The sequence below is a fragment of the Microcaecilia unicolor genome, chromosome 2 (assembly GCF_901765095.1).
Source record: "Microcaecilia unicolor chromosome 2, aMicUni1.1, whole genome shotgun sequence".
NCBI lineage: Eukaryota > Metazoa > Chordata > Amphibia > Gymnophiona > Siphonopidae > Microcaecilia > Microcaecilia unicolor.
This window is the reverse complement of record NC_044032.1, coordinates 336611969-336637761: the sequence shown is the minus strand read 5'-3', so window position 1 is coordinate 336637761 and position 25793 is coordinate 336611969. Positions and strand designations below refer to the sequence as shown.

The 25793-nt window shown below is 45.1% G+C and overlaps 1 protein-coding gene across 2 annotated transcripts in view; it reads left to right on the top strand.

Annotated features, from left to right (window-relative positions):
* The window catches only part of LOC115463662 (zinc finger protein 850-like), a 29276-nt gene extending 6576 nt beyond the window's left edge, over positions 1-22700 (top strand). The window contains exons 4-5 of one of the 2 annotated variants that reach the window (XM_030194369.1): positions 5534-5632; positions 16251-22700. In XM_030194369.1, coding sequence (XP_030050229.1) covers positions 5534-5632; positions 16251-20638 — 4487 coding nt within the window. In that variant the 3' untranslated portion in view covers positions 20639-22700. Of the gene's footprint in view, positions 1-5533; positions 5633-16247 lie in introns of both variants that reach the window. The other variant, XM_030194368.1, reaches the window with a different exon arrangement.
* The last annotated feature ends 3093 nt before the right edge of the window (positions 22701-25793 follow it).

Here is a 25793-nt window from a genome sequence, read left to right as displayed (position 1 = left end):
ACAGAAGAAAGCTCTGAGAGCCACCAAGATATTTCAAGGTTACATATATAAGCCTAAACTAGTTAAATACTACTGAATTTGTAAGCTGCCTTTGCCTGCTTTTGCAGACCGGATATTAAACATACTATGCCATAGTTTGTATTGTTATTTGAATATTTTTACTGCTAATGATATTTGCCACAGTTAAGTGAGTTTAAATGTATCCTGTCTGTGTTGCAGAATCAATATTTCATGTTTAATAACCACTTGATATAGTAACTGCAAACAATCTCCCTTAAGTGTGTCACTTATGATATTTGCTACTGTTGCAAGCCAAAATAAAGTGAGTTTTTTAAATGTATCCTTGAAGTGTTGTAGAATCAATATTAGTATTAATGTTTCTTTATTTATTTATTAGGATGTATTTACCACCTTTTTGAAGGAATTCACTCAAGGCGATGTACAGTAAGAATAAATCAAATATGAGCAACAGACAATTAGTTTGATTTCTTCTTACTGTACATCGCCTTGAGTGAATTCCTTCAAAAAGGCGGTAAATAAATCCTAATAAATAAAGAAACATTAATATTAATATTGATTCCACAACACTTCAAGGATATATTTTAAAACCAAACTTTATTTTGGCTTGCAACAGTAGAAAATATCATAAGTGACACACTTAAGGGAGATTGTTTGCAATTACTATATCAAGTGATTATTAAACATGAAATATTGATTCTGCAACACAGACAGGATATATTTAAATTCACTTAACTGTAACTCGTAAGCTGTGGCAAATACCATAACTGTGGCAAATATCATTAGTGAGATACCTGAGTCTGCATATTGTTTATCAGCATAGTATATTGAGGGCCACAATGGAGAACTTCGACCCCTGGGCCTGCACCTTGGAGACCATTGCCTTAGGATTTACAGACTGTGCAAGTAAGGATTATGAAACTTAAAATATACTGAAAGTCACCTGAAGATCAAAGACTTTTGCTGGTCCTATGTCTCAGGTTTGTTTGTTGGCAGATTTTTGTCTCCGGTCGAGTTCCATGGCTAGTCTGAGTCTCCAGATTGGTTCTAGGTCCCTGTCTCTGGACGAGTGAGTACTATGAATTACCCTGTGTTTCAGGTTGGGTTTGTTGATAGATTCTTGTCACTGGTTGAATTTCATGGTTGATCTGTGTCTCCAGATTGGTTGTAGTTCCTGTGTCTCTGGTCATGTACTATGAATTCAGTCAAGGAAAGAGAGGAAATACAGATCCGCAGGCAGAGTCACCAAAAGAACAGAGTGGATCACAGAAGAAGATCAAACAATAATTCTTTATTGAAAACAACCCCACGTTGCCTCGTTTCACCCAAAGGCTGCGTCAGGGGCAAACACTAATATGGATTGACAAATAGTATATCCTCTATTAGCCGGCTATGATAATATCCTATATAATTCTCACCTCCAACATTCTATCTTGCTGCCTGTGTCCATTGCTTTCTTCAGAGTTGGTCTGCTAGGCTCCGTAGATCAAGCTGACGTCGCACGCAGCACTGACCAACTGCACGATAGCAGCACGAGGCCACGCCCCTGCCGCTCTCACTGCCATGCCCCCCCCCCCGAGGTCGCCACCACTCCCCCCCTCCATCCCCCACCCCCCGACGAACACCCCGACCCCGTCTCCCCTTTTCTTCAACCTCTTTGGGCGGAGATGTGCGTGCTTGCATCATGCCCTGTTTCACGCTGGTGGAAGTACGCCGGAGGAGGCGAGATCTGGTTCGTTCGGAAAGGGATCCTGAATGGAGGATGCGTTGGTGTCTTTCTCAGATGTGAGCCGTTTCGTTTCCTTCCAGGAGTTGGCGTAAGCTGGTGGTTAGTTATGTTTTAATGTTTAGAGTGGAAGTGCAGCTTCTAAGAATACCTCAGCATTAAGGAGGAAGCAGATAGTTTCACTGAGTTGTCGAAAAGCTGGGATATGCCGTCTTTGGATGTTAATATACTGCTGTAAAAAGTCATTTTAGTAAAAAAAAAAAAAAAGCCAGAACTGCATTTAAAGAGAAGATGAACACATTTGTTGTCATGGAGATTTGCATATTGATTGTTCCGTTCTGACGCCACCAGTTAGGGAGTTTTGTATGTCCCATTCAATTTCAAATAGTACAGCTGAATTCTATGAGGGTGGCTGGAGGGGGAGCAGGGGAGAGAGGAGGGTCACTGGACATGGGTGGCTGGAGGGGGGCAGGGGAGAGAGGAAGGTCGCTGGACATGGGTGGCTGCTCACAGAGAGTCTGTGTATCGCATACATACTCTCACACTCTCTCTGTCTCACACACACACTCTCACACACACTGTATCTGTGTGAAACACACTTTCTCTCACACTCACTGTGTCTCAGATACGCAGTCACATACACTGTCATTCTCACACACACACTCTTTCTCTCACAGACACACTCGCACCCAGTCTCAATCTCTCTGTCACACACACACACTCGCACATTCATTCTCTCTCACTCACACAGTCACTCACACACACTCTCAAACATACACACTCCGAGGAAAACCTTGCTAGCGCCCGTTCCATTAGTGTCAGAAACAGGCCTTTTTTACTAGTCTTATATATAGCTACTGCTGCTCTGCTGGAAGTTCTGCTGCTTTGCTTTGGGATAGTATAGCTGACTACTATGGGATGTACTATTTGTAAGTCCCTATTAGCGTTTGCCCCTGACACAGCCTTCGGGCGAAGCGTGGCCACATCATGTCGACTGGTACTGTATATCTAGTAGGGTTTTATGATTGGTCCGTGTCTCAGGTTTTATAGGTAGCCACGGTCTCAGGTTGAATTTTTATGTCCAGTTTTGTATCGTTGATTGTTGTTTTTTTTTCTATCTGGTTCTAGGCCACTTGACAGTTCTTTGGCTGTTCCTTTGTCATTTGTATTGGTTCTTTGTCTGGACCCTACCTCTTGTTGGGTTCTATGGCTGGCTGTGTATTGCTGGTTAGTTTTCAGTTTGGTCCCGTATCTCTGGTTAGGTTTTTGATCTGTTTCTGTGTCTTCAACTGGGATCTTTGATTGTTGCTGTGTCTCTACTTTTTTTTTTTTTGGGGGGGGGGGGGGGGGTTGGGGGGGATGGGGCTGAGCTGTTACTCTATCTAAGATTGAAAGATTGAGGTACCCATGCCTCTGGATATTTCACTGATTGATATCTTACCTCCAGATGTTTTCATTGATTCATATGCCTCCAAATGTTTCATTTATTGATCCGATGCATTTGGATGTTTTCATTCATTGATCCCAGACCTCTGAATGTTTTCATTGGTTGATACCATGCATCTAGATATTCATTGATTCTGGCCATCATTTCATTGCTTGACCCAGAGCCTCTAGATGTTTTCACTGATTGATCCTGTGCTTCAGGATGTTTTCGTTCATGATGCCGTGCATCTCTGTCTGGTTTCTACTCATGTTTTATCACATTGGGCTCTCTGTGTCTCTAGTTGGGTTTTCTGGCTGGTCCTTGGGTCTCTTTGACTTCTTTTGCTTTTTCCTCTTTTCTGGCTGGTCTCAAGTATGAGGATTAGGGATGAGAGTCATGTATTTGGTATACCACTTTTCTGTGGTACGACCAAAGCAGTTTACATATTATAAACAGGTACTTCCTCTGTCCCTAGTGGGCAATGGGAATAGGATAAATGGGAAATGGGACGTGATATACCGCCTTTCTGAGGTTTTTGCAACTACATCCAAAGTGGTTTACATATATTCAGGTACTTATTTTGTACCAGGGGCAATGGAGGGTTAAGTAACTTGCCCAGGGTTACAAGGAGCCAAGTGGGAATCAAACCCAGTTCCCTTGTTCTCAGGTCATTGCACTAACCATTAAGCTACTTATCCATGTATGTATGAATGAGATTGACTGAAGACTAGGACTGGGCAAACCTTTTGGCTTGAAGGCTACCTTGGGAGTCATGACTGGGGTGGCAGGCCACTGTGGGTCCAGGCTCCCAGTATTCTCCCATCCAAAGCCTACAACCTAGTTTGCCCCTGCTCTGCCCCCAGTCCACAGCCTGGCCCACCCAGATCCAGCATTCTCCTAGCCCTCTGTGCTCAGTCAACTCACAGCATCACCCTTCTCAGGGCCGGCTTAACCATTGGACCAGGTGAGGCTCTGGCCCAGGGCACCGGCAATTAAGAGCGCCAAATCCCAGCCTCTGATGCCACCTGATCTACAGGTTAAGCCTTTTCTCCTCCACCCACCCTCCATCTGGTCTCTCCCCTTTTCTCTTCCCCTCTTCGCTGGTCTGGCACTGCTCCCTCACCTCTCTCACTCCCTCAAGGTGTCCAGTAAATTTTACATTGATCACCGGTAGCAGCAGCAGCATGGCAGGCTGCCTTTGGCCAGCCCCTGGGTCTTCCCTCTGCCGAGTCCTGCCTCTTCTGGTGCATTTTCCTTTGGGAAAGACGTGGCAGAGGGAAGACCCAGGGGCTGGCTGAATTCAGCCTGTCATGTTGCTGTTGCAGGCATCACCTAACAAACTTTACAGGACTGTGTGGAAGTGAGAGAGCAGTGCCGGACCCGCAGTGAGGTGGAAAGAGACTGGATGGGGGGAGAGATGCCAGACCTGTTGGGGAGGAAGGGGGCACCGGAAGTGAAGTGATTGGGAGGCACTGCTAAAACAAGTTGTCTCAGAGCACTACTAGCCCTTGAGCCGGTCCTGCCCTTCTTACCTTCCCAATGAGTGCAAATTTCTGGTGGCTGCTAGTTTCGCTGGCTTCCCCCAATACAACACTTGATTCTCCTTCAGCCACATGGGAAAGACTTTTTATCTTGGCTTCCCTGACAATATCATTCCTGAAAGCCCCAAATATGTATCTCTACACATCAAAGGTGGAGGAGTAGCCTAGTGGTTAGTGCAGTGGACTTTGATCATGGTGAACTGAGTTTGATTCCCACTGCAGCTCCTTGTGACTCTGGGCAAGTCACTTAACCCTCCATTGCCCCTGGTACAAAATAAGTGCCTGAATATATGTAAACCACTTTGGATGTAGTTGCAAAAACCTCAGAAAGGCGGTATATCAAGTCCAATTTCCCATTTATCCCATTCCCACCTTTTCACTGCTGCTTTTTAGCTCCCATTACGTCCCTCACCCGTAACTGTCTTGTCTGTCTGTATTATTTAGATTGTAAGCTCTTTTGAGCAGGGACTGTCTCTTTGTATCAGGTGTTCAGCGCTGCGTGCGTCTGGTAGCGCTATACAAATGCTAATAATAATAATAATAATATATGTAAACCGCTTTGAATGTAGTTGCAAAAACCTCAGAAAGGCGGTATATCATTTCCCTTTCCCCTTTTTTTGATAGCGTCAGTTGTGATAGTGTCACCAAGGCAATTGGGAAACCATTGTCAATGGGTTGAAACTTGAGGAGCAGGATGGAAACCACAACCAAGTGGGTGGAATTGGCCCCCAGGCTGTAGTTTATCCACCTCTTCTGTAGACACTGTGAATCATAGGATCACCTTCAGATAAGTAAATGTGCTTTGGCTCTGCTCCTACACAGGCTGCCCAATCCTCAAACCTGCTGTCATATCAAGCATTGAACGTGGAGAGGAGCCCTGTATCGGGAAACTCCAGGAAAGAGCAGAACTTTCCCTCACAGGTTAGTAAGCAAATTATAGAATGCTAACAATTTCAGCTCAATTTGTGATTGCATGAAAATTATTCTAGGAAACTGATATAAAGACTATAATTTGGCTAGGCTCAGACTGAAAGCCCATCTCTTTAACATTGCTTTTGACTCGTAACCACTTGTAACCACTTGCCTCCACCTACCCTCCTCTCCTCCTTCCGGTACACATTAATTGATTTGATTAATTTATTTTTTGTCTATTAGATTGTAAGCTCTTTGAGCAGGGACTGTCTTTCTTCTGTTTGTGCAGCGCTGCATACGCCTTGTAGCGCTATAGAAATGCTAAATAGTAGTAGTAGTAGTAAAGGGTGGTTACTAAAATGGCCCTTAGTTTTTGCCACAAAGCATATGGGGACTGACAATGATTTAAATATGAACAGTTTAAAAGGTGGGAGATATCATAGAAACATTTAAATACATCCATAGCATAAATGCACAGAAGGCAGGCACCTCTTTCAGTTGAAAGGAAGCTCTGGAATCAGGGGTCATACAGTGTAGGTGAAAGCGGACAGACTTAGGAGTAATCCAAGAAAATATTTATGGAAAAGTCAGTGGATGTGTGGAATGGCCTCTTGAATGGAGGTTGTGAAGACAAGGAATGTATCTGAACTCATGAAAGCATGGGACAAACTCAGAGGATCTCTGAGAACGAGGAAAGGATTGTAAAGGAAAAATTAGTTCTTTCCTGATAATTTTCTTTCCTTTAGTCCTAAAGGATCAGTCTAGACCAGGGGTTCTCAACCCAGTCCTCGGGACACACATAACCAGTCAGGTTTTCAGGATACCCACAATAAATATACATGGAATAGGTTTGCATAGAATGGAGGTAGTACATGCAAATTTTTCCCATGCATATTCATTGTGGATGTCCTGAAAATCTGACTGGCTAGGTGTCTCGAGGACTGGGTTGAGAATAGACAGTTGCATGAGGACAGAAGTCCAACCCGTCCCAGCGGAGAATCTAATTTGTCCCTGCCCCAAGTAATCTCTTTGATTCCGGCCCCCTGACCTACACAGCCCCTGCCGCACCACAATGACCTTGCTCCCCCCCCCCCCCCCAAGAAAGAGATCTGCATGAAATATTTATTTTTATTATTTTGACTTATGAAAACCACTTGTCCCTGAAGCATAAAACAGAATAATCCATTTGTACAAAAGAGATGATAACACCAGGCTTCCCATGGCAGATTACAACAGTTAAGATGAACCCATCAGTAAACAGGATATCCTCACTGAAATCTGGCCATGTGTTACTGTATTGTATAGAACAGTGTAGAAATATTAGCACAAAATACAGCCTTTATTAGTGCTGTTTCTACCAGCAATAATTTTTTAAGCTGTTTTAGTGATATTCAGTTTTTATTTTATGATATTTATATTTACACGGGAAGCTTTCAGATAAATTGAAAAAGCTGTCAAATAAGTAAAAAAAAACAAACTTTTGTCCTCCACCTTTTAAGGCAACGCCTACCAACTGGAACAGTTTTTGACTTTTTACAGGTGGACCATGCATAGGCAGTCCCTTATTTCTAAAAATCTTTTGCTATTGTTTTCAATAGTGTTTGCTATTGTTTTGGGTAAACCAGTGTGGCGGCAATCTCTGCTTACTGGCTTCAACCCATTGAGCTAGATAGCCTCGTACTGTCTCTTGTTCTCAATCTAACCTCATCCCATTTTCCCCCTCTTCCTTGCATCCACCTCCCCTCCAGCCCTAGGTTCCCTCCCTGCACATACTTGAAGTCACACTGGTGGTCTAGTGGCTTGTTTTGGGGCAGGAAAGATCCCCACTCTTTCCTGCCCGCTGTTGCTGATCTGTCTTGCTGCCGCTGCTTGTCTGAAATGGCTGCCGAGACTACAAGCGGTGGCCTCGCAAGACTTCTGCTTGAAGTCTCAGCAGCCGAAGCAAGCCACTAGACCACCAGAGTGACTTCAGGTAAAGCATAGGTCAGCTCAACTGTGCGGTTCCACGGGAACCCCACAGGACCCCGGTCCATCCCCGTGGACCTGAAGGGGATCCCTGCTGTCCCTGCTCCCGTGCAGTAGTTGAGAACCCCAGGTCCAGACTTAATGAGTTATGTCCATCTGCCAACAAGTGTAGATAGATAGCATTAATGAGTTGTGGTTTATAGAGTACTGTGCAGCTTGACTCTGAGGCCGATGCACAAAGCCTACCGTGCTAGCAACGTCACGTTATTCATTGAGTAATGCACAAAGGAGTTCTGTGTGGCTTTTACTGTTCGTGGTAGCAGCAACAATAATTGTATGCAAATGTATTACAATGAGCTGGTTAGTATTAACATGAGCATTCAAGCAATGCACAGTCGAGTGATGCACAGAAAGGAGCACCTATCTTTAACATGCAAGGTTTTTATGGGAAGTCGAGCAGTCGTAGCATGACGGTAACTTCTTGACGGAGCAGTCTGCTGTCATATTTCAATAATACTTGCATGTGTGTGTTAAATATGCCATGTGCATGTGTCCCGCCTGTAACTGCACTGTGAAAAAGTCATCATGGAACCAAAAAAAAAGGCTAAAAAGCACATTATGGAGGCGCGTTCACACACCTAGAACACATGCCTATGACACGGCTAAAGCTTTTTTATTTCTTGGGAATGCGTATAGCATTGACGCTTATATGCATGTGCCTGGCACTCTCCCTACCGAGCTGCTTACTGAAATAGCGTGCAGCTCATTTGCATATGATTTCCTTTGAGCATTGCTGTCTATTTAGAAATTGGTAACTTCTACCGAGGTTCTAACGTTTTTTTAACGGGGACTTTTGTGCATTGGCGCCACAGCCAGTATAGCTAAATTGAAATGTAAAAAAACCCCTCCTGCCTTCATTATAAAATATAGCAACAAGAACCAGAATAAAGTAACAAATTGCAAATATGCCTGTGATACATTGAGCGAGGGTTGAGTGTGGGCTGGTGGAAGAACTCAACCGGACAACAGGATATAAGCAAATATACGTATTTATTTATCTGAGTCCTGAGGCCTGTTACTTCACAGGGCCAGAAAAATAAGTAGGAAAACCTTCCTCCATTCAATAAACATACAGTCTCTAGCAGGCCTCTGGCTGCCATGCCCCAAACACAGCCTGTAAGTTCTTCCTCAAAACACAACTTGCAAGCCTCAGTCAAATAGCAAAAGTGGCTTACCTCATCCAAGTCATGATCACTGCACATCAGCAGGGGAACCCTTACACTACAGGGCAGCTTCTCTGCTCCTAGGGCTTCCCTGACGTATTCAGCTTCAGGGCTTTTAGCTCCTTTCTAATCTGAGCCCCGTCCCTCTGACACAGCAACTGCCTCAGCCTTGGCAGACTAGGTGCCTCCTGCTGCAAGGAGGCTGAACTGCCTCATCCATGAGGAAGTTCTCTTCATTATACTATCTACTCCCTCACAATGTCTAAGAACCACAGAAACCCATAAAATATATCCCTTAACCAGGAACTGAATAGTCACCAAGGGTGGGTTCTGGATTGATCCTTCAGGACTAAAGGAAAGAAAATTAACAGGTAAGAAATAAATTTTCCTTCCATTACGTCACCAAAGGATCAATCCAGACTATTGGGATATTTAAAAAAGCAGTCCTTAAGTAGAGAGGGATGGTGACACCCCTGCAGAATAACCTGAGCCCCAAATGAGGCATCTGAACTAGCTACCACAGCTAAATGATAATACTCAATAAAGGTATGAGAAGAAGACTGCATAGCTGATCTACAAATCTCTTCCAAAGAAATAGCTTGGACCCAGCAAAAGAAGTAGAAAGTAATTTCGTAGAAAGAGCCTTAACATCCAGGGGAGCAATCTTCCATGATAATAAATAAGCTGAAGAGATCACCTCCTTAATCTAGCAACCATAGGCATGGAAGCATGCATACCCTTCCTGGGGCCAGAAAAAAGGACAAAAAGATGATCAGAGCAACTAAAATCACTGGTAGATCCTAAGAAACACATGAGAACCCTTGTAACCTCCAGGAGATGTAGCGAAGAGTAATCTGAGACATAAACTTCCCTTTAAAATGAAGGCAAAGATACAGCCTGATTACGATGAAAGGAGGAAACTAGCTTAGGAAGAGAGAAAGGAACTGTCCTAAGAGAGACTGCTGCCTTAGAGAAGCACAAGACGAATCTCTACAAGACAGAGCCTGTGTCTCTGAAGCTCCTCTTGTAGACGATAAGATGACCATAAAAAACCATTGCAAAGCAAGTTCTTTGATAGTGGCCTTAGCAAGAGGATCAAAGGAAGCCTTTGAAGAGTTCTGAGAACCAAGCTAAGATTCCATTCTGGACAGACCCTCCTAAGAGGACGGAAAGGAGCAACTCCCTTAAGAAACCAGACCACATCAGGATGTGCTGTACTCGAAACTCATTAAATACAGCCCCTATAACACACTAAGGTTGCAGCTTGTACTGTGAGAGAATTAAGAACCAATCCCTTATTAAAATCTTCTTGAAGGAATGATGAAATATTTAGGCAAGGGAGCCATGACCAGAGAAATATTTCTCTCTTTAGACCAGACTGCAAGGTTCTCTAAACTAGAGAGTTGCACGGGGACAGAAATCTTACCCATCCCCGCCCGTCCCTGCTGGAATCTTACCCGTCCCCACCCATCTCCACTGGAATCTTACCCATCCCCGCAAAAATTTAAACCATCCCAACCCGTCCCCACCCATCCCCGCAAGAATTTAACCCATCCCCACCCATCCCCGTAAGAATTTAATAGTACATAAAAGAAAGTTCCAGTCAGCTCCCTTTCTGGATTTGAGCCACAGCACTGTAGGCAAGGAAGGAATGGAAGTTGGAAGTTGGAACACTGTGGTGCGCACATGTAAGATTTGTCTCTGATTCACTGGCAGTGTGTGCTGAGAGGCCGCCACATGCACGCGCCAGTAGGTCAGGTGACATCTGATTCTCGTGCCTGTGTCAGAGCTGAGGTCTGTGCACCAGCCTGGGAGCAAAGAGGATTAACAGTAACATAGTAAGTGACAGCAAATAGACCTGAATGGTCCATCCACTCTGCCCAATAGTCACACTCATGATCAATTCATCATTAAATCAACGAGTGTGATATTATATACTTGATTATGGTTTTTCTTTCGTGTTTCTGGAACAAAGACCACAGAAGTCTATCTGGCCCCATCCTTATGTTCCAACTGCTGGAGTTGCCATCGAAGCCATTCCAGCCTATTCATGTTCTCATTTGTGGGACACAGACCGTAAAAGTCTGTCCAGCACTGTCCTCATGTTCCAGCCACTGAAGTTGCTGTCTAAGCCCTTTCCAGCCCATCCTACACCAGATTGCCATGTATGAGACACAGACCATACAAGTCTGCCAGGTATCAGCTCTAGTTCATCACAGCCAGAGTCACCATCTAAGTGTCACTTGACATATCCACACACATGCAGCCATTTAAGGTTAGCTTTTATATAACTTCCATTTTCTAATTAGAGATCCTCTGTGTTCATCCCACGCCTTTTTGAATTCCGTCATCATTTGTGACTCTACCACCTCCTTAATGGAAGACTTTCCACATTTATGCTGTTAAAGCAAGGAAGAAGAGGAGGAGGAGGAGGAGACAGCACTCAAATAAATTGGTATTCGGTAGATGAGAGGCTGGTGCAGGTGCAGCTTACACTTCCACGGGAAGCCCACAGAACTGGTTCTATCCCCGCGGGAACCCCGCAGGAACTGCCTCCGTCCCCGCGGGAACCCCGCAGAACTGGTTCCATCCTCGCGGGAACCCCGCAGGAACTGCCTCTGTCCCCGCGGGAATCCTGCGGGTTCCGCGGGATTCCCGCGGGGACGGAAACCGTGCAGCTCTCTACTCTAAACTCTTGCATGTGCCATGGAGGAGGATCTTTCACAAACTTGCAAATACCTCATCTGCCTACATTTTCTTCCCCAGTTGTGACATTGCAATAACTTGGGGTGTAAGACCAAATGGTGAGGAATCCTCCAAGAGGATCGGACTCTAATGTAAGAGACCCTTTGCAAGGGTAGGCATAGTGGAGGTGCAATTTGCAGACGAATGAGGTCCACAAACCAAGAACGCCTTGGTCAGTCTGTTTCTACTAAGATTACCTGTCCCTGGATGATGAGCTATGTGACAGAGTGTTGCCCATCATTGGTCAAGGAGGAAAAACAGAAATATGTCTGAATGTTGGCCAAGCTTGAATCAGTGCATTTCTTCCTAGATAGCCCATCTGTTTTCAGACTGAAGAATTTGCTCACCCATGCATTGAGCCTGAAAGCCCTGAGGTCCAGAATAGGAAGGGTCCAATGGGATATAATCAGACTGAGAGCCTCACTAACAGCTCTCATTCCCTTGGGTCTAGAGGAACTCTGCCGAGGTAGTCTGCTTGCCTGTTCAGAATTTCCGCAAAGTAGACGCTAGATGAAAGGGAATGCGGTATTCTGCCCACTGAAAGAGAAGGTGAGCTGCCTTGGCAACCCTGTTGCCTGTTGATGCAACAAGCAGCAGATACGATGTCTGAAAACACATTGTACATTTGTCTTTTTAGATTGTAAGCTCTTCGAGCAGGGACCGTCCTTCCATGTTAAACTGTACAGCGCTGCGTAACCCTAGTAGCGCTTTAGAAATGTTAAGTAGTAGTAGTAGTATATACCGGCTCTCCTGAAGAAGAGGGGCAGAGGCAAGAAGAGCCCTCCTGATGGCCCTGAGCTGTAACCTGTGAATTGAACATAAGGCCTCCACCAGAAACTAGTGCCCCTGCGCTGTCTAATGAAAATAGAGGCCCCCTTGGGGGTCAGGAAAGTTGACATCTGAAGTCACCACACACCAATCTTGAGTGTACAATGGTAGGTTGCTTGCATGTTTGGGGGATGAAGCCACCACTTCAACTTGATCCTGGCTTGAGGAGTCCAGAGCGCCAAAACTTATTGGTCTGCCGACACTGGCGTCCAGTGGCTCAGCAGTGAAGACTGAAGTGGCCTTATAAGGAATCTTGCACATAGAAGGACATCCATGAGCCCCAAACCTGTACATAGTTCCAAGCTCTGGGGCATGGGAGAGAAAGAAGAAAGACAATTTGGGTTCAAAACTTCAACCAACGAGCTAGAGGAAAAAGAATTTCCCTTCTTTTGCATCGATCTTGACTCCCAGAAAATCTAGATACAGAGTTAATCTTAGAGTAGTTCACCACCCAATCCAGAGGGGTCAGAAACAATACAACTCTGGAAGAGCCCTAATGGGAAGGGGCTCAAATCTGCCAATCATCTAGATAAGGATTAATTGGAATGACCTTCCAAAGAAAAGCAGCTACCACCACCAACCTAACCTTGGAAAAGGATCTTGGTGCTGTTGAGAGACCAAAGGGCATGGCTTTGAACTGAAAGTGTTCCCCCAGAACTGTGAACTTGAGGAACATCCTGTGAGGAGGCTGAACTAGAAAATAAGCCTCTTTCAAGCCAAAGGAGGATAGAAAGTCTCCCAGTTGGACCAAGACTATGACAGACCATAAAGTCCCCATTCTGAAGTGCTGGAGCTTGAGCGATTTGTTGACTTTAAGGAAAAGCAAAAAGCCTTGCTGCTGTAGGTCAACTCCTTTTATACCAGGAACCTCTGCCTCAGCTAACCCTTGAGAAGCAGAATGGTCTGAGAGAACCGAACCGACAGCTCCCCTTCTGACTCATGAGGAGATGGAAGAGATATTACATCAACCTCTCTAACAGCATTTGCCCTTTTTATAGAGGTGCTGAATCTTGAGAGGGAAGTGGTTCAGAAATATTCATGAACGTTACCACAGAAATGCCTGTTGCAGAAGGAGGTAAATACTTGCGAAAGGAGCAGGGAAGGGCTCAGAAATAGCCGACATGAGACACGAAACAAGTGAAGTGGAATACAAGATGGCCACGGTAGTATCACAAACTGCAGCTGCTGCAGCTAAGCCGACAAAACCCCACCAGTTGTCAGTTCATCTTACGACATACTAGGGCCCTGTATGGAACTTGAAGGAGGCTGAATTCAACTGTCTGAGGACTCTACACTGATAATACACTGCCCCAACACTGTACCCTGACTCCCACATTGGGAACAGCACTTTACAAGAACAGCCAAAAAGTTGAAAGGAGAAATTACTCACAAATTTAGCTGGCTAAAAGGCACTTCAAAGATCCAACTTCCCCAGAAAGGTAGAGAAAACCTTGCCAAAAATCTCCCTTTGATTTTTGTTTGATTTTTTCAGGGAGGCAAGAGAAAATCTGATGTGGAAGGGATAGAAGCAGAGAAGTGGTGGTTGGGGAGAAGGGAGGGACCTGGCACCACAAGGTTGACACCTTAAGATATTCAGAACCTCAACCCCAAACTCAACTGAACCTTTCCAAGAAAGGCCAGGTGGCCACCAAAGGAATAGTCACAGAGCTGCACTGGAGCTTCTATTTGCCTGCTGGAGATAGAGAATACTGACTGAGTCAGGCTGCACAGTACTCTAAGCACAACTCATTAGTGCTCTCCATCTTCACTTGCTGGCAGATTGACATGACCAGTTAGTCTTGTGTGATCCTTTGGTGACGAAATGGCAGCTTAGTGGTTCATATGGATGGACAGACTGGATAGGCCATATAGTCTTTATCTGCTATTATTTGCAATGTTTCAGTAATGAGAGAAAAATTTCTCTACCTTTCATTGTCTGCCTCCAACACAGACATTTCTCAAAAGCTGTTATGCCCTCACGTGTCCCGGACACATACACACAGTACACTGTGTAAACTATACACACACACACATATAAAAAAACTTCACCGAAACACAGAATAGGTTCAAATGAGCAGCAGAAGTGCAAGCTGCCCCCCTCCCCAACACACCTTCAGTGCGCTACCACAGACCAGAGACAGAATCTCCCAGTAAGGCTAATAAGAAGCCAATAAACTGACTCTGGGCACTGAGGCCGTGGGTAGGGAGGGGCCAGGGAGCAGAGAACAGCCTTGAAAGACACAGTTTAGAGCAACTTAAAACATGGCTGGTGTAGCTGCTACCTTCTTCCTGTCCCCAGTTCTTCCTATAATAATACCACTTAGCACTGTTATAGGACTGTGCATTTTTAGGTACATTTTTTTGATTTTCCATAAAGCTTATAGTCTTCAAGGGGCACCTGAGGCAAAGGGAGATAAAGTGACACAAGGTGGGCTGGTAGGAGCAGGATTTGAACCCTAGTTTCTGTGATTTCTAGCCTATTTATGTAATCACTAGGCCACTGTTCTCCTTCTTCTTGTCCTTGATTCTCTCTGTCCTCTGAGGAGCTGAATTTCAGAGACAAAAATGATTAAGGAAAGGTGTTCTGTATAATCTCCTCTGTAATACACAAGTCATTGATGTGTAACATGAATATAATGTGATATGTACGCTGCGTACAGAGAACACCTCTAGAAATGCCCCTCTCGCCCCCAAATATTCAGCCGGCGGTAGTCAGCTGTTTTTAAAATGCTGATCGTCACCAGCTAAATTATCCTCCGATATTCAGTGCCAGGCCATGTCTGGGCACCAGCATTGAATACTGGGGAATAATTTTGGGCAGCCTGGCCATCCAGAGCTTATGCGGGTCCGGTCAATATTCAGCTGAGCCACATAAGATGTGGCCCTGGCTGAATATTGGGCCAGGACCTGCATAACACTTTTTTTGTACTTATTAAAATTTCCCTCAAGTGCCCTCCTGTCCTCCCCTGACAATGCCCCCTCCACCCCACCCCCTCCTCAAGCCAACAGAACAAAGCCCCCCCCCCCCCCACCCTTCAACCTTCCAGGTAGGTCTTCCCAGTCCTACCTATATACCTGGTGGTCCAGCAGTGGGATAGGAGTGCAGCCCCCTTGCTTCTGCCCCTTGCGGCGCCAGTCTAAAATGGCTTCCGTGACCTCTTGCAGCAGCTTGTGCACACCATGAGAGATCACAGCAGCCATTTTAGACCGGCACCAGAAGGGGAGGAGCGAGGGAGCTGCACTCTTGCCCCCAAAGACCAGCGCTGGACCACAAGTTATACAGGTAGGATGGGGGGGCATCCTGGATGGTTGGGGGGTTCTGAGGGGGACCTTTTTCTGTGGGCTTGGGGAGGGGTGAGAAGAGGAGGGGGCATTGTCGAGAAGGGGCTTGGGCGAATTTAAAAAAATAAAAAGAAAGTTATACAGGTGCTGGTCTGAAATTCATTGCTGGCACCGCATAGCTAAACAACCTTATTTAGGACAGAGTTTGAGCTGTTCTAAATTAAGCTGCTTAGCTGTGAGGGTTCCGGGCACTGAATATTGGCAGCACCCGCATAATCCCGGGTTTCTATCCTTTGCTGCCTCCAGCACTATCCTGGACCTGCCCACTTTCTAGTTGGCCAGTCTGGGGATATTCAACGGTACTCTCCAGTTAAGTGCTGCTGAATGTTCCCAGTTAAGCAGCAGGAAGCAATTTAAGTGGGCAGGAGAGGCTCCTGCCTGCTTAAATCGCTTTGATTATTGGTCCCGCAGTTTCTGCTTCTATCCATCTGGAGTCTCCAGATAAAGCCTCCCCTGAAGTGGAGACGAGAATGAAGTACAATGTCAGGGTGAGGTGTTCTGACCTGCTCTTTCCTACCCAGCAGGTGACGAATCCCTGAAAGGAGATGGCAGCAAACATCTGGATCATCTAGGGATGGAACCGGAGGAGGATGGAGGTGTTTACTACACTATCGAACAAGGGAATCACAGCAGAAGTGCATGCAAACAGCGAAGAAATTCCATAGGAAGCACTGCCACAAACTCCCCTCTCTGGGATGGGAATATCAGCACTCCAAGAAGCATAAGCGCTCTTGGAGATATGACAGGAGAGAGACCGTCCAAATGTCCTGATAGTGAGAATCCGTTTCCAGACAGCAAAGAAGAGATAACATATATATGTCCTGAAAGTGAGAAAATCTTTTCAGGAAACACAGGTGAGAAACCATATTCACGTAGAAAGAGTGAGAGGAAAAAAACGCGGACTAAGAAGAGACCGTATAAATGCACTCAGTGTGAGAAAAGCTTCAGCTGTGACTGGCATCTGTTTAGGCATCAGAAAATCCACAGCAAGGACAGACCATATTTCTGTACTGTATGCGAGAAGCGCTTTTCTCAGTACTCGCATCTTACGCGACATCAAACAATTCACACCGGAGAAAGGCCATATAAATGTGCTGAATGTGGAAAATCTTTTAGAATTGACTCGCATCTTTATCGGCATCTAACTATCCATTCTGATTATAAGCCATACAAATGTACAGAGTGCGAGAAAAGTTTCCGTGATCTTTCTAACCTGCACAGACATCAGCGTACTCACTGCAAAGAGAAACCCTACAAGTGTGCTGAATGTGAGAAGTGTTTCACTTATAAATGTCAACTTTTTAAACATCGGAAAATCCATACAGTGAAAATACGATATACCTGTAGTGAATGTGGAAAAAGCTTCCTCCGCCAGTCACATCTCCTGTGGCATCAGAAAAGCCACATGAAGGAAAGATCACACACATGCGTTGAGGATGGGGTGGGAAGCACACTTAACACCAGTCACATGACACATCAGGGTCCATGCCCTGAGGGAGAGGAGTTCTGTAAAAACAAAGACTATGCAAAATGTTTTAATTCCACGTCAGACCCAACTGCCCACCGGCGTCATAGCATAGCGAGAACGTATAAATGCACTGAATGTGGAAAAAGCTTCCGCTGTGATTCGCATCTTGTCCGACATCAGAGAATTCACAGTGGGGAAAGACCGTACAAGTGTACTGAATGTGGGAAAGGCTTCAGCCAGGACTACCATCGGCTTCGACATGAGCAAATTCACACGAGAAAGAAACTCCATAAGTATCCTGACGGTGAGAATACCTTCTCAAGGAACATAGATCACATACCTTATCCAGGGACTAATAACGAGACGCCCTTCTCAGGGAACACAGGAGGGAGACCATATCCATGGGCTGATAATGAGAAACCCTTCCCAGGGAATATAGAGGAAAGACTTTATCCATGGACTCACAGTCACCTACCCTTCCTGGAGTACATAGGAGAGAGACCATATCTGTGTCCTGACAGTGAGAAACATTTCCCAGAGTATAAAGAAGAGAATCCATATACAGTTACTGATAGTGAGATACGTTTTCCAGGGAGTGCAGGGGAGAACCCATATCCTTCAATTGAGAATGAGCAATCCTTCCCCGAGTACACAAGAATGAGCACATACATGTGTACTGATAATGAGAAACTCTTCCCAAGGAATACAGAAGAAAGACTGTATCCCTGTATTGATAGTGAGATATCCATTCTAAGGATCACAGAAGAGATACTGTATCCATGCCCTGATAGTGAGAAACCATTTCTAGAGTACACAGAAGTAAAACCAGATCTATATCCTGACAGCGTAAAGGCCTTTCTAGAGAACACAGGAGAAAGACAATACACATATGAAAACAGTGAGAATTCCTTTCCAGGCGTCACAGAAGAGACACTATATACATGTCCTGACAATGTACAGTCTTTCCCAGTAACCACAGAAGAAAAACAATATTTGTGTACTGATGGTGAGAAAATGTTGCAAGAGAACACTGGAACTCATCCAGAAGAAGCACCTTACGTAAGTGCTGATAGTGTGAAACCTTTTTCACAGTTTACTGGAGCAAGATCCCAGACACCTTCTCAGAGTGCAGGAACATCCTTAACATCCTTGGAGAATGTGAAAACTCCTACTGGGGAGGGGCAGTATCAATGTTCTATATGTGGTAAAAGCTTCTGCTCCGATTCAAATCTCATACGGCATCGCAGAATGCACACTGGAGAGAAACCCTACAAATGTGAACATTGTGGCAAAAGTTTTAGCCAGTATTGGCATCTTGGTCGTCATCGGAGAACACACAGTGGGGAAAGACCATACAAATGTACTGAATGTGGGAAACGCTTCAGTCAAAACTACCATCGGATTCGACATGAGAAAATTCACGTGAGAGAAAAACTTTATGAATCTTTATATGGCGAGGAAGCTTTCATGGAGATGGTTGCTAGTTCCTATACATTTAATGATGGTCAAGACTACTTTCTGGGGGAGGAAGAACCATATGTGTTTAGTGAAATAGGTTTTCCACATTACCTGAAAACTGACACAGAAGAGAAACCCTCTATGTGTTCTGAGAGTGAGAACAAACATTCACAGAACATACTAGCCTTCAGTGGAGAGAGCCCATATATGTGTACTGATAGTGAAGTAACCTTCCCACAGAGCAAAACACCCTACACAGAAGAGAGACCATACCCTCATACTGCTGATGAGATAACCAATTTAGAGACTGTTTCAGACCTCACAGCAGAGATACCATACACAAGTAATAACAGTGAAATGATCTTTCCAGGAAATACAAGAATCCTCAAGGAAGAGACGACTTACATAGACATTAATGACGCATTAATGTTGAAGGATGATATCAGAGCCCATTCAGTAGAGGGACAGCATAAATGTGCTGACTGTGAGGAAATCTTCTCCTCCACCTTAGAGTTTGTTCAACATCAGAGAATTCATGCTGGGGAAAGACCTTTTCAGTGTGCACAGTGTGGCAAAGGTTTTGCTCACAAATCACAATATATGGAACACCAGAAAATCCATGAGGGAAAAAGACTGTTTGTATGTAATCAGTGTGGTAAAATGTTCTTTCTCAAGACGAACTTGTTAAAGCACCAGAGAACATGTTTCGGAAGATTAAGACCTCAGACCTACAAGGACTGGAAGAGATGGATCAGTTTCTCAAATTCACTCAGGTCCTGGAGAAACCACCACAGGGATGGGTCTTCTGTAAGTGCTGAATATGACAGAAGTTATGGTCCCAAGAAAGATTTCATAATGCTGCACAGAGCCCATATAGCAGAGAGACCCTTTTCTTGCTCTGAGTGTGGGAAAAGCTACAGCCACAAGAAAAGCTTAATAGTGCACCAGAGAACCCACAGACATCAGAGACCATTTCATTGTAGTGCATGTGGGAAAAGGTTCAATGACAAGGGAGGGCTTATGAAACATCAGAGAATCCACACTGGAGAAAGACCCTTTCCTTGCCCTGAATGTGGGAGAAGGTTTCGTCAAACCACACATCTCATACGGCATCGGAAAACTCACAGTAGGAAGAGACCATGTACATATCCTAAGAGTGAAGAAAGCTTACATGTTACTCAGTTCGTAGAAGAGAAACTTTACAAAAGTGCAGAATGTGGTACAAGTTTCACTTGCGACTTGAATCTTCTGCAGCCTCAGGGAATACAAACATATGGAGACACTAACCCCCAGGAAAGGTCACATACTTGTACTGTGTGTGAAAAAAGCTTCTCTTACAAGTCTCTTCTCGTTCAGCATCAGAAAATCCACTCAGCAGAGAGACCATATACTTGTCTTCAGTGTAAGAAAAGCTTTCGCCGTGACTTCCACCTCATCCGACATCAGAAAATTCACACAGGGGAAAGACCGCATAAATGTAGTGTCTGTGAGAAAAGCTTCTGTTACAGATCTGCCTTAATTCAGCACCAGAGAATTCACAGTGGAGAGAGACCATATAAATGCTCTGAGTGTGAGAAAAGTTTCCGTCGTGATGCACATCTTCTTCGTCATCAGAGAATCCACACTGGGGAAAGACCATACAAATGCAAAGTGTGTGAGAAGGGTTTCCGTGACGGCTCCCATCTTCATCGCCATCAAAGAGTCCACACTGGGGAAAGACCATATAGATGTACGGAGTGCAGGAGCAGTTTCCGTAATGACTCGGATCTGCTTCGGCATCAAAGAATCCACACAGGGCAGAAACCATACAAATGTAATGAGTGTGAGAAAGGCTTCAATAACAACTCTGATCTTCATCGACATCAAAAGATACACCAGGGGCAAAGACCTTTCAAATGTACAGAGTGTGAGAAAAGTTTCAACAATGATTCACAACTAGTTCGACATCAGAGAATCCACAGACGGGAGCAGGCCATAAATATGTAACTAACCTAAAGAAGGAAAAAGCTTCAGAGTGAAACAGTCTCTTAATGCACCATTAAATATCCGGAAGGGGAGACCATATGATTACAAATGGAAACGTAATGCATGGATACACTGGGAAACTCTATGGAAAGAGTGTCATGTGTCTCTTCCCTGCTGTAACACAAGAAAATCTACTATATAACTATACTGAATTAAAAAAAAAAAAACCAGTCAACATCCTCCCTGCTACTCTATGGAAATATGTAAATCCAGCATGGCACTGTTAACCAAGGGAAGGAGTTTCCAGAGAAAGTGGTGCTTCTATGGCACCCTAAAGTTTCACTCAGAAGCAGTACTTCTGACACTTAATTACTCTGTAAATAGATCCCCCCTCTACCCAACTCACCCCCTGCTTTCTGAGCTCAGTGTTAGATGCTGTGTCATGTGTTTATCAGCAGAAGAGAGTGTACACGATAGCTTTTTATCCCTTTTTCCAAATATGAGAAATGCCCTGAACTAGGTCCTCAAAAAGAGCTAAAGCAGGACCATGGTCCACAGTGCAGGAGACCTGGAATAACCTGGAGCCACAACCTCATCACTCCCCAAAATCAGGACAGTGTTATTACCCTGTGATGTAACATAGTATTGTAGTAAATGATGGGAGATAAAGACCTGAACGGTCCATCCAGTCTGCCCAGCAGTCACACTCATTATCAATTCATGATTAAACCAGCAATGAATGTGATATAAAAATACTTGGGAATTGTCTTTCTTTGGCATTTCTGGGACATCAACCGTAGAAGTCCATCTGGCACTGTCCCTATGTTCCAACTACTGGATTTGCCATCAACGTCCACTCCAGTCTATCCAAATCCATCTTGTCATTTGTGGGACACAGACCGTAAAAGTCTGCTCAGCACTGTACTCGCGTTCCAATTACCGGAGTTTCTGTCAAAGCCCTCTCCAGCCCATCCTAAAATGGGACACAGACCGTACAAGTCTGCCTGGCACCGGCCTTCGTTCTTCACTGCCAGAGTCGTCAACTAAGCGCCACTTGACACATCCACACACATGCAGCCATTTAAGTTTTGGGTTTTAAACAAAAATACCATTCATTTGCTAATTAGAGATCCTCTGTGTTCATCCCACACCTTTTTGAATTCTGTCACCATTTTTGCTCCACCACCTGCTTTGGGAGGGCATTCCAGGCATCCACCACCCTCTCTGTGAACAAAACTTTCCTGATATTCCTCCTGTCTACCATCCTCTTCCAATGGGACAACTGTCAGAATTTCAATTATAAAATATATTGTTATGTGGATGTTTAAGATGGAGGTTGAGCTGTCTTTTATTGGTTTATCCCATCTATCAAGGCCTCAGAGATGACATTAATAGACACATGGAATAGGCCATGACCTTCTTATTAGCACATTTTATCTCCAGTCACAAACTGCTGTTACATGCTGATCTGCCACCACACACAGATCTTGTTAAGTCTGTACAGATCCTGGAGTTCTACTCCATTAAAGTATTGTACTTTTCCATACTCCCACAGCTTCTGGAACAAGGGGCTGACTCTCCTGACCAATGACAGATAATGGTAGGAGGAGACACCTCTTGGAGGGAAATTGTGCTGTTATAAATACCCAGCCCAGTTTGAATTTCTTTTTTTTTTTTTATAATTCTTTTTATTAACTTTTTTCTTTACATACATCCCACATAGCTGAACACATTTATCACAAAACTTTCTCATATATGAATCCACAACCTCCCCAGTTTGAATTTCTTATCTTTGGCTCCTGCTTCCCCAGCTGTTATACCTTACTGGAAGGGAAGAATTTCTCTGGCTAACACAGCCACTGTACCTGGAGAAGCAGGGAGTGGGAGGCAGTGGCATAGCGGGAGAGGCTGCTGCACTAGCCCTGGTGTCAGCTGGAACAGGAAGCCAGTCCACCACTACATCCTGCAGAGAAGCATTAAAGAGAAAGGAGCCAGAGAAGTCAAAGAAGGTACTGGAAGGCCAGTTCTGGAGAGCAGGAGGGAAGACGGAGTATTCTGTCCTCACAATGTGTGTGCTTTGCATTGTTTTGCATTTTGGGTTCCAGCATACAAATTGCACTTCCTGCTAGTTATAATTCTCATTTTATTGTTTATAATTTATATTTTGCCTTATCCAGGGCAGATTATAATTGTACACTCATAAAATCAAACACATAAACAAAAAATAAATAACATTACCAAAACAAATGAAACCGAAGATTAAAGACTGATAACATTGCTACAAAACCATACAAAAACCCAGTGACTCATCATAGCTCTGCATGTGACCCTTCCCTCCACTCTAGGAGAGTTCTGCCTAGGTCTGTTTCAGCTCCTGCCATGTGTCTTTTTTTTTCTCATTAGGCCTGGCCTTTTTGTCTTCTGGGTATGCTTGCTTCCCCCTCTCTTCATGTGCAGGGAAAAAGAAAAGTCTCCCTGGTCAGTATGCTTGCAGCAGTCAGCATTTATTTCAACGCTGACCATCGCTGGGTAAATTAGTCCTGCATATTCAGTGAAATACAACCAGATTCATAAACAGGTCCTGGCTGATAAGTGTTTCTGGTTAGGTTCCCCTGAATCATTTTACTTCCCTCCCCCCCCCCCTTGATTCTGCTCCCTCTCCTCAAAAGCAAAGTACCCTCCTGATCTGCTCCCTCTTCCCAAAGTCAGAGGTCCCCCTCCAATCTGAACCCCGTCTCCTAGAGCAAAGGCCCATCTCATGATCTGATCCCCCTCAACCCCCAATATGGGTCCCATCACACCCTGTAAGTTCTTCCCCTCCCCCATGCCTACCCCTAACATTCAGAGGGGTCATTGGAGAAGGAGGTTCTCCTACTACTACTATTAAACATTTCTATAGCGCTACTAGACTTACGCAGCGCTGTACAAATGAACATGAAAAGACAGTTCCTGCTCAACAGAGCTTACAATCTAAATTGGACAGACGAACAGACAGCTAGGGGTGGGGAAATTGCAGTGGTAGGGGTGATAGGGTGTTGAGTAAGAGAGTCATGGTTAGGAATCAAAAGCAGTAGCAAAGAGGTGGGCTTTAAGCCTAGACTTGAAGACAGCCAGAGACTGAGCCTGACGTACTGGCTCAGGGAGTCTATTCCAGGCATAGGGAGCAGCGAGATAGAAGGAACGGAGCCGGGAGTTAGCAGTGGGGGAGAAGGGGGACGACAGGAGACATTTACCCAGCGAACGGAGTTCACGGGGAGGAGTGTAGGGAGAGATGAGAGCGGAAAGGTACTGAGGAGCTGCGGAGAGGATGCACTTGTAGGTCAAAAGGAGAAGTTTGAACCATATGCGGAAGCGGATAGGGAGCCAGTGAAGCGACTTGAGGAGAGGGCTAACGTGAGTATAGCGACTCTGGCGGAATATAAGACGCGCAGCAGAGTTTTGGACAGATTGAAGAGGAGATAGATGGCTGAGCGGGAGACCAGCGAGAAGCAAATTGCAGTAGTCTAGGCGAGAGGTGATAAGGGTGTGGGTAAGGGTTTTGGTAGCGTCCTCGGAGAGGAAAGGGCGAATTTTGTTAATATTATAGAGAAAGAAACGACAGGTTTTGGCAATCTGCTGAATATGAGCAGAGAAGGAGAGAGCGGAGTCAAAGATGACTCCAAGGTTGCATGCAGACGGGACAGGGAGGATGAGAGTGTTATCTACCGAAATAGAGAACGGGGGGAGGGGAGAGGAGAGGCAGGTTTAGGGGGAAAGAGGAGAAGCTCGGTTTTGGTCATGTTTAGTTTCAGGTGGCGGCGAGACATCCAGGCAGCGATGTCAGACAGGCAGGCCGATACTTTGGTCTGGATTTCAGCTGAGCTATCCAGTGCGGAGAGGTAGATCTGGGCATCATCAGCTTAAAGGTGGTATTGAAAGCCATGAGATGAGATCAGAGCACCAAGGGAAGAGGTATAGATGGAGAAGAGGAGAGGTCCTAGGACAGATCCTTGGGGTACACCGACTGTTAGCGGGATAGATGTGGAGGAGGAACCACCAGAGAATACGCTAAGAGTACGTTGGGAGAGATAGGAAGAGAACCAGGAAAGAACAGGGCCCCGGAATCCAAGAGAGGATAATGTATCAAGGAGTAAGGTGTGATCAACAGTATCAAAAGCAGCAGATAGGTCGAGGAGGATGAGAATAGAGTAGAGACCTTTAGATTTGGCCAGTAACAGGTCATTGGAGACTTTGGCAAGTGCTGTTTCAGTCGAGTGAAGAGAGCGAAAGCCAGATTGGAGCGGGTCAAGAATAGCTCGAGATGAAAGGAAGTCGAGGCAGTGGCGGTGAACAGCACGTTCAAGTATCTTGGAGAGGAAAGGGAGGAGGGAGATGGGCCGATAGCTAGTGGGACAGGTAGGGTCCAGTGAAGGTTTTTTATGGAGCGGTGTGACTACAGCATGTTTGAAGGCATCAGGAACAATTGCAGTAGAAAGCGAAAGATTGAGGATATGACGGATAAAAGGGATGACAGTGGGGGAGATAGCGTTAAGTAGGTGAGTGGGAATGGGATCAGAGGGGCAGGTGGTACGTTTGGACGTGGAAAGAAGATGTGCAGTTTCCTCAGTGACATCAGAGAAGGTGGAAAAGGAGGGAGGGGTTGGAGGGTGAAGGTGGTTTGATTGAGAATTCAAGGTTAATCTTTTGAACCTTGTCATGAAAGTAATTGGCTAGAGTTTGAGGAGAAAGCGAAGGGGGAGTAGGGGGTGAAGGCACTTTAAGGAGGGAGTTCAGCGTGGCAAAGAGAAGGCAAGGGTTAGAGCCAAGAGAGTTGGTCAGCCGGATGTAGTAGTCCTGTTTGGCAAGTGAAAGGGCAGATCGGAAGGAGGTTAGCATGAATTTGAAATGAACGAAGTCGGCAAGGGTACGGGATTTCAGCCAGAGGCGTTCGGCAGCGCGGGTACAGGAACGTAAATAGCGGATGTCAGTGGTCAGCCACGGCTGGGGTTTGGCTCGCCTGATAGGACGAGACACGGGAGGCGCAATGGTGATCAGAGCAGAAGAGAGAATAGCATTGTAGGAAGAGACAACCTCATTGACAGACTCAGATGACATAGCGTCAGAAAAGAGATTTGAGACATTGGAGGACAGAGTAGAAGGGTTAACAGCTTGAAAATTTCTAAATGTATTGGTCAGA